Raw genomic sequence first — 16,432 nt, forward strand, 5'->3', positions numbered from 1 at the left:
TACCTTGCACACAGCAAACAACCTTTGAAACGCTCCTCCTTAGGAAACCAATTATATAGGGCTAGTGAGCACAGTTTCCCTCAGGGACTCACACCCACAAGCTCATCTAGTGTTTCTACAGCGAACATTTTTTTCTCTCTGCTATGGCAACGGAAGAAAGCTAAATCCTGTGAGTGCATTGCGGTTCCCCATCGAGATATAGGCAACAAGAACCCCCGGTAAAAGTATGTTTCCGGGTTCGTTCAGAATGTTAGATTTTAGTTTTCTATCCCGGAAAAAAAATTAATTTCATTCCGGAACAATGTGTCACTAAATTTCTACTATGTGTTATGTGAGGAGGGGGCTGCAGCTGTCCAGTTGGGAGACTGAACCAGAAGTTGCACAGCATCCCAGGTGATCTGACTAATTCTGTCATCATTGTATATTTATGTCCGTCTTATCACTTTCACTGGTTTATTTTTAATTTAGAATGTACAATAACCCTGAATCTAAGAATGCTCTTTCGCAAATTATGATGACGTTAAAAATGTTGATAATAATAATGTACATATAATAGAAAGCAACACAAATTAAAATGAATACAAAGTGCAAAATTAGAAATATTTATTTCTAAAATAGCTAAATACTGCTAATAAATGACAAGGGGAGAAAGGAGAGTAACACGGTAATTTTTTTGTGACGAGAGATTGTGTCACATTTATTGAGTGATGGTTGGGGCAGACATCAGCCCTCCAGTGCAGACCACGTCCACACATGAGCATCTCCAGCTGTTTCAATCAGGGCCTCATAATCCAGCATATACATGAGAGGCAGGTCATTATGGGCCTGCCAATGAGATAAACATACTGGATATGTCACTGTAGCAAGCTGGACCACTTTGGGAACAGCCCTTTTCATACACTCACGCACACGCACACGCACACACACACTAATATATATACACTTTATACAAAACTGACGTTTAAGAAAGAAAAACTTCAATATTAGATATCGCAATATTAAAAGTCATCTGACAAAATTCTATTTTACTACACGATCAAGACAACTAATTTGATATATTTGGCCACAATGACTCTGAAGTTTCCTATAAAAAAATTAAAATGACAGATTGAAACCAAGGATGGTGAAAAACATACCTACTTCATTTTTCAAATAATCTCTAATCTATTCATTACTTTGGTTGAAAAAACAGTATTACTTTTCTAAGATATTTAAATTCTAAATTTTTTTAAACCGACATTACTGTTGAAAAATATGATCACTGAAAATGATAATTTAATCATATCATTATTTTGTATCTAATCCCAGTTTTGTGGGTGCCACCCAACATTGGTTGCAAGTCACATCAATCAAACCATCCCTATAAGAGATGGAAAAGGTTCTCCCCAAATAAGTTTGAACGCGAAAGCAGGACTGTTATACCTCCAGCCTGTGGGTCAACTGAAGGTTCTAGAATAAGAGATACAACTGACCTTGCTATTCTCTCCCTGCTTTTTCTCCAGTTTTTGAAAGGGAATTCATCTTATTTTCTAGGTGGTTCTTGAAAGTGCTCTTCTGCTGCACCTCCAGAATGGTGTTGGTTAACTGGTGGGCCAAATTGTCTTTTTCTTCCTGAACCTGGAGGAGAGGGAGGAAGGAGGCAGTAAAACCGAGAAAGCAGTTTAAAACCAGTAGGTACCTTTTTTTTCCTTTATGAATGCTCAGCTAGGAAATAAAAATACTTATATGTTAAGCCTAAGGTCCATTTTGGATTTGTCTTTTGTTTGTAAACTTTCTCATATGTTTTGAAGTGAAATAGCTGTAGTATACAAGTGGGTATTACTTGTTGGTATTGGAGGGTGGTGAAGGACCTATTCTCCAAAAAAAAAGAGACCGTACATAACCACACTCCATTACCCGTTTTACTGAATCATATTGATTTTCATCCTGCACACACATAGCAACTCACCTTTCGCAACATCTGCTGCAGGACCTCACATTCCCATTTCATGTCCTCCATCTCTTTGTCAGCTGCCTTCAAACGTTTCCTGGCTTCCTGTGGAGACAGGAGACACCACCATCGTGTTTACCGTTATACCGTCTGTGCCCACAGACACTGAACCTTTCGCTATGCATAAGAATACTCAGAAATCAACTGTAAAATAATTCCAAAAAAAATTCACTAGTTTGCCATCAGATGAGTCGAATCCAAAAATCAAGCCCCATTGATGTGTAAGTGAACAGGGAGTATTTTTGCACATTAGCCCCAGAGGCAAATCTTACTAGTGCACTGAATGAAAAAGGCTTCTGATTGATCTAATTGCATTAACTGAATTGGATCTTTAACTGGACCATCCTTGAGTTAATCGCTAAGTCGAATCACACTTTGTCCATTGGTACGCACCACCAGTGAGGCCTTGTCCTTCTTGTAGCTTGCCATCACTTTCTGCAGCTCTGCCACTTCCTCCTTGGCCTTCTCCAGAGGCTCAGCCAGCCTCCTGTTGTGTTGCACCACTTTTGCGTTCTCCTTCTCCAGGTCATCCACCTTCTTCAAGGTTGCATCTATCTCTACCTGCAAGAAGACATGGGTCCCTGACCCGTCACTGCACACGCAGCCAGCACTTCACCACTGCATCCAACAGCTGCTTCCAACCAACAACCCCGTACAGGGGACTACACACATACAACATAATTTTTGGCTGGACCGCAACAGCGGGGCCAGCCCTACAAACGCGAATGTCTGTGACCGAGTGACTGAGTGGACTGAGTGAGTGATGTTACACCATTGGTCGGCCGAGTTATGAAGTTACACCATTGGTCAGCCGGATCACGTGTGTTAGGTCCAGCCATATACTAGGTTTTGACCTGGTCTTGTTTTACATTGCATATAAGATAACTGTTATGAGTAGGTCGACTCCCTTGTTGACCAGGTAGGAAACATTTTACCAAAACAAATGCAAAAAAAAATAAATTATGGAAAAAATAAATAAATCGAAAGAAATTCGACCTTAAAATGTGACAAGAGAAAATTTCAATGTTCATACTCTCTGTGAGTTGATGAGGGACATGTTGTTGATGATGGTATCATTGTAATAATTCTTCATGCTGTAGATGGCCCTGTCATGGTCCTTCATCAGCGTGTTGATCTGACTGTTCTTCCTCTCCTCGATTTTGTGAACTTCCGTTGTCCACCTCAAGTCCACCTCCCTTTGCATCACCAGCATCCGCTTTTCGTACTTTGCTTTGTTTTCTGGAGGGAGCGAATATATCTTGGTTCCGAAATATATTTGTAGTTTGTATATTTAGTTTATATATTTATAGTTAAAAGTCCAGGTCAGTGCTTTTCTCACCTACACTGCCACACTAGCAAAAATAAAAATAAAACAAAACAAAAATACTTCAGAGAATGTTATGTATAATTACATTATATGCTTCCTTAATGAAATGGGAAATGGGATATTAAGGTTTTCAAGTAAACTTCAAGTGGGTTAAACAGGATGTTTCACAAACTATAAAAAGAAAATGCACAACATCACAGCAACATTGTATACCTTGCAATTGTCTTTCAAAATCATTTTGCTTTTGGATCATTTCCTCATCATTTTTCTGTTGGGGGAAAAAGTGTGGCTGTGATATTCATGACTTTGACGTACACAAATGTTGCAATAATCTATAATACAATAACCCTGTAACAAAATTAAAGGTCCACCCACCAGTTTCAGCTTCTTCACTAGATTTTCACTGGATAGTTCCATTGCCTTGAGAGCATTTTTCAGATTGCGTATTTCTTTACGCAGCTCAAACTCCCTCTCAATGTGTTCAGTCTGCAGCACCTTTTTGGCAGTAGTCTTGTCTGCTTTCTGTTCTGACAGACTGTTCTGGTGTTCGTACAGCAAGTGCTTCACCTTCTGTTTATAATCCTGAACAACAGAAGAAAGAAACAAGGGTAAAATATGTTTAAGACAAACACGAATTTGAGGTGTACATTCATTTGCCATTCAGGGCCATCATAAGCCTGCTTATGATGATATCAACGATATGATGATATGAGGATAACGATATCAAGTAATGTCCCAAAATTGTGCCCGATATGACAACACCTAACATCAGACAACCTTGACTTCTTCTTGATGATTCTCCTCGGCCTCCTCCAACTCCCTGTCCTTGTTCCTGAGGTCAGCGGTCTTCTCCTGCAGCTGCCTCTTGGTGATGTCCCAGAAGGCCCGGATCTTGTCTCCCTCCATCTGGAAGAAGTTCCGCTCGTCCCTCTCCTTGTCCAGCTCATCCTTCAGGAGCTCAATCTGCTCCTGGAGCTATGGCAACACAGTCCCAAAGGAGAAACTTGTGAGAGTGCCTACATTGAAAGGATTACGCTTAATAAAAATAAAAACTAAAAAAGAAAACTGAAATGAAATTGAATGAATGGAATAGGGGGAAAAAATGGAAGAATGTGAGGCAGTATTTAATTGGTCTATAAAAGTTGGATAAATAATCTGATTAGTTGCTGACGTGTGTATATATCAATTGTACACCTCTAGGTAAATTATTCTTACTGCTAATCCAAGTTCAAAATGAATAAGCACATGCACACTGACTGTAGATGTCAGGGGTAATAAAATGAGCATTAGCTCTGCCTCTTACTGGAAGAGAATTAAATTATAAACAAATACGGCAGCTCATCTGCCGTGCCATATAAATGAATGTCTAGACCATTTATTAGAAAGACTGTGGGAGCTTGGTAAAGTAACTGGACTAACTTAGTAACAAATGCCTGAAATAATAGCACAGCCCACCACAGCCACTCCTACTCCCACCAGCTTGGGTAATGTGGGAGTGTGCCAACTAAAAGCCATTAACTGGTGACTTTGACATGAATTAACCTTATGGTAGTACCTAGCCAGCCCCACCAAAAATAGATCTGATCATTTTCATATAAAACCGTGATTGCAGTCGCCAGTCCACAATCGCAGTGTACTGTCATCCACGCCACCCACCCACCCGGTCCACATTCGCTTGGTAAGCAAACTCCACGCATTAATGCTTCAGGAATTAATTAACGCCCAATGCCATTCAGTTAACTTGACACGTATTCCTGTTCATGGCCCTAAATGAGAATCTTTCTCTTGCCAACCTTCTCAAAAATCATATGGCATGGAGGTGGCATCCATCATGGGAGATGATTTGTGTCCCCAAGAGGCAACCAAGTCGTTTGGATCTCCAACTCTGGCCCCTGAATTTCTCTTTGCCTCCCTAACGTCCTGCCTCACTGTGCATGGAGGCAAGATGCACTGTGAATATCGGCCATCCTGGAACGCACAGCAGCATACCTGATCCACTGACACTTCCGCTGTGGAGCTGTCCGCCGCCGCAGGTGTCTTTCCTTTCCCACCCTTATCTTTCTTCTTCGGAGGCTGAAACAAGAAAACGGAGCCATTCCACAGCCTACAAACTGTCTCTGTCAGGGCTGGGCGGTTCCAGGCCTGGAGGGCCCGGTGGGGGTGTGCAGGTTATCGTTTCCCCCAATTTACCCTGGCTGAATGAGCGACCCGGTCGTATACGCCCCTGGTTCACTCCGTAGATTAAGACTCACAGCAAAAGGCTTCACGTTGGGACACAATAAGCAGTCTTTGGCACTCATTCATGCGCCAATCAAGAACTGTAGCTAACATGTCAGATGGCGCAAACGTCAGGGTTAATTAAGTAAACCAGAAATAGACATGGCCCTCGTTGCCCATCTCAGTTCACTTTAGTGAGATCAGCTCAGTGATTGAGGACAATGAGCTTCTGTGTTTTATTGATGATCCTGATTTGGAACTGCAAGTATACCACCTTAAGGGTGGAGTCATGAAATTAAGATGTTTTTAATATTTGTATGAATCTATTCTGCATTCCCGTGTCGTTCACTTGTTCAGAATCACAAGCAGAAGGTGATCACACTTGAAGTAAGAACACCGCTATAATTCGAAGGATAAGAGGATAATTACCATGCCAGTTGAAATGTCAATGGCTTTTTGTGTGTGTGACGTCATAGTATCAAACTTGCGAGGGTGGGAATATCTAAACTGCTGAACCTGATCCTGAAATGCTAGCGTTTTGTGTTCATTGGTCCATCATGGCCAGAACAGCCCTGCTCATTAAGTTCTGCAAAAACATTGGATTGCTTACACTGCCGTATGCTACAGACTGTGTAGCCTAGTCTGCGCAATATAGTCTACCTGAATCTAAACAGCAGTAATGTCACAACGCAAGAATACAGCCTGTGTCTGTGCATTTAATTTCAATGCGTATCTTTAGAAGTACGGCAACACTGCATACTTACCATGTTACGCTCTGTGCACAGAAATACGAAACTTTAAAAAAATGATAAAGTCGAATTAAGTTACTCAGCTTGATGTGTGTCCGTTGGTTCTAAATTCTCTACCGAATAGAGAATTGTTATATTTGTAGAATGGCATTGTTACGTAACGAAGAGCAAGAACGTAACACGAAAAAGAACCACGACGATGTGACGTAATTAAATAAATATTACGGCATTTAGCTGCTTCACCACAAAGTAGCCATTGAGCGAAATAAATTTTGAAACTGACTTGACAGCTAGTATTCTAGATTACACTGTAGGTCAGATTTTAAATAAATAAATAAAGCTGGAGTCAAAAGGGCAGGAGCCTGCCTCCGTTGAATCCTGTCTCTGCACTTGCCTGATTTTGAACAATCTCCTATGATCAATGATTCTGTTGGACATTAATCTGTCACACATGTTGGAATATTAAAAGGGATACAATGAAATAACAATAATATTAAAATATAAGTTATGGTTTCATTATGGTTGGTTTTTGGACAATGCAGGATATTCATGTCTTCCATTCAAACAGGAGTCCAAGTTCATCACGGCATTAATTTTGACAAGGTCTCCTTTTCCCGTTGAAGAGAGCTTTCGTGCCTGAATGTGACGTGTAAGAAACAGAGAAACAGTGAACCAATGGTTATAAACCTGTTTTAATCATTTCCCAGTGGCTAGCTTGTTACTGGAAATGGATTAGATGGTTTTTATTGCTAAGTGGTATTTATGAGAGTGATCATCTTCATACTGATTTAAAGGTAAATTCTCTGCCTTCCATGTTTGTAGATCACTGGCTGCCTTTAATGTATTCTCTGAGCATTTAAAAGTGCCATTAATATGTGTGTATCATATATTTCAGCTATACTTTCCACAGCCATGAAAGGAACTCTCATCGATTCCCAGTGCTTTTGCAATTGATAAGGGTTGTACGAGAGGGATAGGCGCTCTCAGGGAAGGACACCGGTTGAGTAGGGGACGATATGGAGGTGTGTGACTCCGGTCAGATAATCACTAGAGAGCATTTTCGGTTTAAAGGCTTTGATTATCGCTGTCGCGTGTTTGTGTGCGTGCGTGTGTGGTTTTTTATTCAAGAACACACCGACAGTAAGAATAACGGCAGTTTAGAAACTTCCTCTCCGCCAGCCAACACAAACGGAAACTCTGTATCAGAAGCTCCGGTTATAGAATGCAGTGATGTCACAGTACTAACGGCAGCTCAGGTAGACTCCCCAACAATGATATTTACTCCTCCTGCCCCAGTCTCAGGAGTCAGTGTTTTTGGCGACAGTTTGATCCAAAGTTTTAGCCACTATATAGTATAATAAATGTTTTAGTAGGCCCAGCAGAAAAACCTAAGCATGTTTCCTTCTTTCCTTCTACAATTGCAGTTGCAGAGGAGGTCTGATGCATATGGTTGTGTTTGGCGTGGTATAATAATGCAAAGAGCACAAAACATAAGCAGTAATGTTATATAATGCATTTATATCAATTGAACATAAAATGTATGGAACACAATCTATTTAATATTTCAGAATGGTTTGGGAATATTGTGGACAGGAATGTTGTTTATCAGAGAAACTGAAAATTACCTGTTGTAGACTGTCCCAAAAACTTGCCAGGTCATATTCACCTTTCTTGCCATACTCTCTCCTGACAAAACAGAGAAAGAACATCCTGAGTAGTTTTAATCTCTCATGTGGCTGCCTGAACAGGTAAGACGACATCAGCATACAAATAATACATTTCATGATTTGTTCCAGTTTCATTGGTTTGTTGGTGTACAGCCTGTACTTGTACAACATCTCTGTTTTCAGCTAAAGTGGGTTTACATAGGTTTATGGTGTCACTACTGTTGAAGTGATAAGGTGTTGATTGAATCCCAGCTACTATCAGATTAAGCCAATAATGCAATCTTTTACCACAAGAGGGCAACAGCAACCAATAACTGCGTTGTCAATATAATTCATTCAATTTTAAAGAAATCCATAGTTATCCAATGTAATTTCATACATTTCTGAAAATCAATCATGTCTAAAGGCTATTTTGCATGAAACTAATTTATTGCCTTTTATAGGCACTATAACAAATGTGATAACATGCATGTCCAAATGATTTAAACACTGAACTAATAAAAATGAACACTGAATAGTGAAACTGGTCTTTTTGCAGATACCATGATAGCTTATGTCATATATATTTGCATATTATCCAATTCTACAGTTGGTCTAACTGGTCTAACTGGACTATTAATATACGATTTCCCTCAGGTAAGGGAGAAACCTAAAAGGAAACATCACGTGGCATTTACACAGACACACAACATGTATTCACACATACTAGACACACACTCAGGCATACACATTTGTTTGCTCTCTCCCGCACGCACATGCATGCGCACATTCACTTGTTTACCCCCCCTCACCCCCCCACTCTGATCCTGAGATGAGCTAGCTGCTTCCCTTTTCTGCAGTTTGAGTGCTTGTACATTTTTCCTTTTCTTTCTTCAATCTGTTTCTTTCTCTCTCACTCTTTGTCACAAATACACACACACAAACGCTCACACGCACGCAGACACACACACAAGCCACCAGGCATTGGATCAGTACCAGCCTTAGCGAACCTCATCCCAGGCTCATCTCTTATCCTCCCTGAGGAGAATGGGGGGGCGGGACCAGCAGATGACAGAGACAGCTTGGAAAGCTGTAAAGACTAAAAAGAGCATGCATCTTACCAACACACTGCACTTTTATCGAACAGAATACATTTAGCGATAGGTCACAGCTCATAAAAAAATAAGGGAGGTATAGTAGCATAAAGGGTAAGGAGCTGGTCTTGTAACCTAAAGGTCACAGGTTCGATTCCCAGGAACACTTGTCGTTGTACCCTTGAGCAAGATACTTAAACAGCATTGCTTCAGTATATATCCAGCTGGATAAATGGATGTAATGTTATGCTATGCAATGTAAAAAAAGTCATGTAAGTTGCTGTGCATAACAGCGTCTGCTAAATGCCTGCCACAAAGTATATTTCTGCCTATGGTCCCCAAATATTCAAGTTGAGGTGTGGCCCCTGTTTGTTCTATCTCTCTCTTTCACACACACGCACACACACACGCACACGCACTCACACTCACGTCCCTTCGTTTGCCAGGTCAAACTCCCCACCACCACACCCACATGTCCAGCCTGGGCGGTCTGCCAATCTGTCTCGCACGCTCTCGCTCTCTCTTTCGCTCTCTTTCTCTCTCTCCCTCCTCCCTCCCCCTCTCTCTCTCTCTCCCCTCTCGCTCGCTTGCTCGTTCGCTCTGTTCCGCAGTCTCCTTTGCCGAGCTCATTCACAATGCAATGCTTACAGTGCAGGGTGGTTCTGCAATTCGCAAACTGAACTATCTCTCTCTCTCTCTCTCTCTCCATTAGCTTTCATGGAAGTGCATTCTGGCTCGAGTGACAGCCAGGCGAATGCGAGTGTGTAGGGATGCTTGAACAGTGAAAATAGCTGGGGGAAGAAAAAAAAAAAAGGGCGTCGCTGGTGTCTGATGCCGTGGAGAGAGCAGTCGGCACCTCTCTCTCTCTCTCTCTCTCTCTCTTCCCATCGCTCTCGCACGCTCATGCAGCTGCCCTAGACAGCCCCACCGACTCCGCTCGACTGGATGGAGGCGCAGGGAGGGGCAGCTACCCCAGGTAGGTGCAGGCTGTGGACCGTGATGCCGGTGGCCGTTGGTGACGCATTTGTTCTGGGGTGTGTGTGTTCGGGATGTTCAGGGTGCGCGGCTGTTTTGGACTAACGTGTAGAAATAAGGATTCATCAGGTCGAAATAGAGAGATGGACATTTGTAGAGAAACTAATAAAACATGGGCGAAGAGATAAGAGACTGAATTACAGATGTGAGCAGTGGAAAGATCCGGATTCAGTTGGAAATTCTAATTCTGAGATGGCCTAGAATTATGTCTTAATGTAACATGCAAAAAAGTTTTTTTTTCATAATCTGCTTTTAAAAGATATGTTTTAATCACTTTTCTCTTATATGTATTCTTGCAGCGTTCAGCATTTATAGCTAGAATACATGACAACATAGAAAGTGGGATTGAAGGGATCTAAATAAGCACTTTTTTCTGTGTCTCTAAATCATTTAAAATGTCCATTTAAGGCCATTACATCGAGAGTTAGGGAACCAAGCATGCCCTACACTGGACCTCTCTGCTGCTGAACTAATCTAGAATAGTGAGTAGGGCATTCTTAGTTTTTTTTTTTTTCATTGGTTGTGTCAGATGACAGTTCTGGTTTACAAGTGGCTGTGATTTATTTAATTTTATATTTGGAAAGTCTGAATCGAATGGCAGGTTAAAAAAAAAAAAAGACAGCTACCAAGTACAAAAATAAAAGTAATACATTTATTTGAGCTTTTACTGTTATTTAATGGTTGTGCCCTTTTATTTTCCAAAAAATGAGTTCTACTGTCAGTCAGGCACTGGCTAAATCAGAGCCAGGAGTGGCATTTATTCAGAATTTCAGTTGCACATTGTCATGAAACGCGCACCGTCAATATGCTAGCCAAGCATCCTTTTATTGGCTAATACCACGCAGCCATGGCAAGTTTTACAAACCGCTCGCGGAAAGCCTAACACTTCAACGGCAACCCGTGATCGATGAAGCACTTTATTACGAGCGCGGGATGAAATCATATATGCACCGTCTGTTTTGGTTCGTGCAGCGGAGAGAAATCGATGGCCCGACCACAGGGGCTCGCGTATCCCCTTTGTGAAATCGGAGCCCGCGGTGTTCAGCCTGCATTCGCCGCGCTGCCAGCCTCCTGGCACAGCGCCCTCGCCTCCGAGCCCGTGGGCCTCCTCCCCAAATGAAACGGGCGGGCGCGGCGTTAACCATTCCAGCCTCGCTGCCTGGGAACAATATTAGCGGGCGCAGCCTCCCCCCATTTGTTGGGTTGACAGGGGGGTGGCGGCGGAGAAGAAGCCTCACCAATCCTCCGGACCTCCCTGTCCTGCCCCAGCGCTTGCTGCTACTGCTGCTGCTGCAGAGACGCTGAGCGGGGGTCAGCACGCCCGGCTGCGTGACTCAGTGACAGGGTGGATAAGCTGCAATCAATAAAGTACGCCCTGCTCCGACAGACCCTTAAACTGGGAGAAGAAACCACACGGCTTAAAGATGCCCCCCCGTTCCCACATACTGACACACAGTCCTGTTATTTGTGTGCCTTTTAACAGCTCTGGCTGCCTGGGCCTTTGCCCGAGGATATCTATTTTTGTAAAGACTGTAAACAGTCCCGGAGGGATAATGATGTCACGTCCGTGACACTGGTTAAATGTCACAGGGAATGCTTCTTGCTTCATAATAAGAATGATTAGAATGTTGCTAAAAACGTTGACCCTGAGATGTCCTAGCTGCCTCATTTTTCTGCAGTTTGAGTGCTTGTACATTTTTCCTTCTCTTTCTTCAATCTCTTTCTTTCTCTCTCACTCTTTGTCACAAATACATACATGCACATGCGTGCGCACACACACACAACAGGTAGGCTATTATTAACAGAACAGAGTGACTGTGCTCCCACTCTGAAATACTGTTTAGTCACAAGAAAATATTAAAGGTCAGTTGTAAGAGGCAGATCCTCGGGATTACGGAGAATTTGACTTGTGACTTCAAATCATTAAAAATAATTAACATTCTCCACAGCGGCATTCACATTTAAAGCATCATTTCGCAGCGTATTAATTATGGGAATAAATCTCTTTATCTAGGAGCAGCATTATGCTTTCATTGAGGAGGCATAGCTCTACTATAGAATAAGATGGAAGGTAATGCTGTGACACCCTTTTCAGAAAGGATGACTCCTCAAAATGCAGGATCATCTAGACCACAGTATAGCTGCTAAAAGTGCACCATAGAGTTCTGAGAGTCAGTGAGACTTGTGAACACAGGAGCAGCACTCCCTAGAAAGAGCTTTGGGTTTAACAAGGCTTGCACATTCTTATTGTTACAATCCTGCTGCAGAAGCACCCCACTCTCACTCTTCAAGGCCCTATCTGATTAAAGTTGAGAACAATTTGTTTCAATAAACCTATTTACTGGATCAGCAAAGTTAGCAGCAGCCCTCCAGGAGAGATACATTTCAGAATCGCATGGTAATAAAATATTCAAAGTTAAAAGCCAATATAATGCAATTTATTGCCATATAATGCTGTACACACAAACACAAAATGTTGCTCAGTTCAAGGTTTGTTTGCTGTGTATTACTACTCTTAATGTGAGGTATCCACTCAGTTCAATCTTGTTAACAAGTTGCATGTGAAATTTTACCATAATTACTTATGAGCCCCCCCTTCCCCCCCAGTGGTACAGCCCCATAGCAATGGGCAGGACAGAGGGGCTAAAGGCCCACCTGCTCATGCTGGCCTACCTGCTCAAAACGAGATCATCACTAGCGTAGTGACACACACACACACAAGGCCAGGAATACATTCCTTTCCTTTCCATGACAGAGCCAAGTGCGGCTGTCAACCACCCTCAGGTTCCTTTCGCGTTGTTACATTATTTTTCTCTTCTTGAAATAAGACTGACATATGGAAAATATGCTAATGTGAAATATTGTCTTTGAAAGGAACCCGGCAGCACCGTGGGATTTCTTTTTGCATAGTATAAACCGTATTGAAAGGACACGCGGAAACCGTTTATAACCTTCACACAAACAGCATGTCAACCTTTCAGTGAGTTTTATACCTTTTTCGCCTGCTGTCAAGCAGCCTGAACATTTTCACCATTTTGAGTTTAACCGAGCGATTATATTCTGCGCACACCTCCGTAGACATAAACCCAGCTCATGCAGGGGTTACGAGCAAACCCTTTGACTTTGGACTGGTGCATTTTTATGGCAGGGGGCCTGGGTCACCTTCTTCATAGCAGGCAAACGATGCCAATCCATATCGATGCGTGGATTCCGCTGGAGATTGTTTAAAGGGGAATTACACTTTAAATCACACATGGGCTTATTTTATTTCAAATTTTCTTCCAATGAATGTGTCGACATTCATTTTTTCGATTAGTTATTTCGTTGTGTTAATATTTTACGATGTTTTGTCGTTTACCTTTGCAAATTCAGGAAGTAGACCTAGGCAGCATATCATTGCGCGACTTCAACGCTATTCTTTTCCTCGAAGAAGAAAAAACCAGAAACCGTACTACTACGTGGACTTGTGCTAAAAAAAAAAAAAGGTCCTTGTTTCTAACGTTAGACATTTTAAACAAAATAACTAATCGAAAAATGAAGGTTGACACATTCATTAGAAGGACAATATAAACAAAAAAAGCCCATATGTGTTTGAAAGTGCAATTCCCCTTTAATTGTTATTTATTCTCCCCCAGTTTCTCCCCAATTTGGACGCGCAGACTGTGTCTCTCAGGCCCCCTCCCGCGCAGCCTGTACCCGGGTAAAGAGCGCTGCCGTGGAGGTGCACGCACTCCTCCAGGCCACTGCCTATTTTCCACACCACAGAGCAGGGCAGCGCAGAGCACATTTCTCACTGCTGACAACCAGCCAAACCCACAGCTGCTTCGCCGCGAGCAGCTCGGGAAACAGCAGCCCAAGACCCAGGAAGCCCTGGCAAACCGAGTCTTCTCTCGCCTTACCTGCGGCAGGAAGAAGAAGAAGAAGAAGCCCGACACATACTCACGGTCATCATCGGTTGTTCGCGATTTTCCACCACGCCAACCACGTTCCGTTCTGTGATCTGATGTCATCTCTGTCGGCCGGCCTCATTGATTTCCCCCCTGAATAAAATATAAGGAGGAAAAAGCATAAGGAGGACACACTGTCTAATATCCAATAAAAATATATACAGTATACTGTGTATTGCAAAATCTGAAAGTGGCAATAATTTGTATATTTCCTTCTGTATTGCGTATGTAAGTGTTGCGGTAGCTTGAGTCACGAGTTAAAAATCCTATCCTTAAAACATGAGAAAGGACTGTTAGATGAAAATAAAAATACATTCGAGATTAAAGTAGGAAAATGTACTGGCCAAGCATGTCCCTTGTGTGTTGTGATGACTGATGATTGTTTCCGTTTGGGATTCTCTCTGCAGTTGCCTACCTTTGTTTAGCTTGCTACCCACACGCTGTGTGCAAGCCATTAGCCTGCACAGCATTGTAAACTGCAAGGCAAGTTGAGAAAACCATTTCACACAAGACCTTTTCTGCAGAGGATGGAAAGACATTAACACGGAGAAAAGCATGCAAATTATGCCCGGTATCCAGCTCTTAGGGCGAGCTAACGATAGACGCTGAATTTCCAGGCTGAACAGAAATGTGCAAGGGGTTCTGGTTTTGTCGTCCTGTTAATGCACTGTTCCAATGCATCAATGGCCTCCACGTTCAGACAGGCCAAGGCACCATTTTAATGCGCAGACAGACCCCACATTTGCATACTGAATCCGGATTGTGCCAGCACTGGCAGGCCAATGGTCCCAGAGAGTGACACAATAATGGCCCTAGCATCACCTGTTATTACAGCATCTCATCACTCACTAGTGACCGCCACTGGTCACTGGAGCACCTGCAATTCCATCTGTTGAGCTGCACACAAACTCTCTGCACACAGACAATGTTTGTATTAACCCGACTTGTGAACTGTGGTGTGATAAGAAACAGCTTGGAATTTGCATGCTTTGGAAGAGGGCTCACGCCTACCTGTGCTCTCTAGAATTAATAGGACAGCTGACAGCGGAGGTTACAGCAGGGGCTATTCCAAATGAAGGAGAAAATGGGGGGGGGGGGGGGAAAGCTTTTAAAAAAAATTTGAAGAGAAATGCCTGACCTTTCCTCTGTCCTCCACAGTGGAGCCCAGCAAAGACATTCAGAACCTGCTGAAGTCCTCCAGCTCGGGGGATCTGCCCACAGCGCCTTCCCACAATCCTTCAGCAGAGGAGGAGAGTGGAATAACTGTCCCCATCTCTGGGCTGCTGCAGGTCGCAGAGAGGAGACGTGAGTACAGGGTGTCTTGGGGGGTGGGGGGTGGGAGGGGGGGGCAGGCGACCCCGGAGAGTTGGCAGGGTCAAAGATGTCGCGCCAACTGCCTCAGCCAATCACGTAGACGCATTCTCCGTACTTCTCACACAAAGAATGTGTCTGCGTGAGTCTGATCTGTCGCATCTCCCAACATTGCTGCGTGTTCCCGCAGTACCACACAGCACGGTCTCCGGGCTGCAGACTGCTTCCTAATTTGGATAGGGTATCACTGTTCCATATGTACATGTTCAGTGTTAAACAGCAGGCATCTCCTTTCAAGGAGTTCGCACTTGGCGCGGTTCCTGTAAGCATGACCTTACATCCAGGGTGCCTTGTTGTGTCTTGAACAAACTTGGCAAGCAATGCGCCTTAGCCAGAAATTGCCCCTTGGGAGTCCAGAAGCAGGAATGCACGGATATATTTAGGAAGATCAGGGGACCAAAGTGATGAATCTCAAGCTGACAGGCTGCTGTGTGCTGGCATTGTCTCTGGTATGCGCACTAACTGAAATGCCCCATTATGTGGCCCAGGCAGAAGAAGCGCTTCCTCTCCCTTCTTCTCTCGCGTTGAACGAGCTCCAAGATCGAACAAGAGGGCCACTGCCACGGCCACACAAGACAGCGTCTGTCCGCGCGCGTCTCAATGCACAATCGAACAGGAAGCCCGCGAGGGCCAGCGGGTCTCTCTGAAGCCTTGAAGCGCCAGGCACTGACACCTGGGAGACAGAGGCCCCACACAGGCAGAGCACGGGGCACCAATCCCAGAGCGCATCAGTGTGAATTAGTTACGTCAATCACAGTACATGTGGGAAAAGTATTAAAAAGACAAGGCCACGGTGGCTTTTCTCAGACCTGTCAAAGGTACATTATTACAGTGCGTGGCTTGCTCTCAAATGTTACACGGTAAATGGACTGCATTTACATAGCGCTTTTATCCAAAGCGTTTTACAATTGATCCCTCTCATTCACCCATTCACACACACTCACACACCAACGGTGAAAGGCTGCCATGCAAGGTTCCAATCAGCTCATTGGGAGCAATTAGGGGTTAGGTATCTTGTATATCCTCCTGAGCTATGTCGCCCCTATGTACTTGAAT

The 16,432-nt window shown here is 43.3% G+C and overlaps 2 protein-coding genes across 4 annotated transcripts in view; one reads left to right on the top strand and one right to left on the bottom strand.

The window, feature by feature from the left end:
* gas8 (growth arrest-specific 8) lies at nucleotides 1-14,174 on the bottom strand. Of its 3 annotated transcripts, XM_035395476.1 has the most exons (12): nucleotides 14,002-14,174; nucleotides 8,940-9,028; nucleotides 7,909-7,969; nucleotides 5,307-5,390; nucleotides 4,095-4,292; nucleotides 3,693-3,899; nucleotides 3,531-3,585; nucleotides 3,024-3,229; nucleotides 2,384-2,551; nucleotides 1,949-2,035; nucleotides 1,473-1,617; nucleotides 1-825 (listed from the first exon to the last, which is right to left on the bottom strand). In XM_035395476.1, exons 1-11 carry the CDS (start codon nucleotides 14,008-14,010, stop codon nucleotides 1,477-1,479), a joined length of 1,305 nt encoding a protein of 434 aa, XP_035251367.1. In that variant the 5' UTR covers nucleotides 14,011-14,174; the 3' UTR covers nucleotides 1-825; nucleotides 1,473-1,476. The 3 variants fall into 3 exon arrangements, with proteins under 3 accessions (XP_035251367.1, XP_035251368.1, XP_035251369.1); XM_035395477.1 differs by lacking the exons at nucleotides 8,940-9,028; nucleotides 14,002-14,174 and adding an exon at nucleotides 9,496-9,520 and having other exon boundaries at nucleotides 4-825; XM_035395478.1 differs by lacking the exons at nucleotides 7,909-7,969; nucleotides 8,940-9,028; nucleotides 14,002-14,174 and adding an exon at nucleotides 6,299-6,437 and having other exon boundaries at nucleotides 4-825.
* Nucleotides 9,618-16,432, top strand: part of dbndd1 (dysbindin domain containing 1) — a 22,612-nt gene continuing 15,797 nt past the window's right edge. Inside the window, exons 1-2 of the mRNA XM_035395482.1 lie at nucleotides 9,618-9,999; nucleotides 15,164-15,310. Coding sequence (XP_035251373.1) covers nucleotides 9,969-9,999; nucleotides 15,164-15,310 — 178 coding nt within the window. The 5' untranslated portion in view covers nucleotides 9,618-9,968. The remainder of the gene's footprint in view (nucleotides 10,000-15,163; nucleotides 15,311-16,432) is intronic.

This window comes from Anguilla anguilla, chromosome 16, assembly GCF_013347855.1.
Source record: "Anguilla anguilla isolate fAngAng1 chromosome 16, fAngAng1.pri, whole genome shotgun sequence".
Lineage (NCBI taxonomy): Eukaryota > Metazoa > Chordata > Actinopteri > Anguilliformes > Anguillidae > Anguilla > Anguilla anguilla.

Bases quoted from the DNA above. Each gene is read 5' to 3' on its own strand.
- gas8 (XM_035395476.1), bottom strand. The intron at 3,900-4,094 runs GTTGTCTGATGT...TCTGTTGTTCAG, and splicing joins ATCATCAAGAAGAAGTCAAG to GATTATAAACAGAAGGTGAA. The intron at 2,036-2,383 runs GTGCGTACCAAT...CTGTCTCCACAG, and splicing joins AGGACAAGGCCTCACTGGTG to GAAGCCAGGAAACGTTTGAA.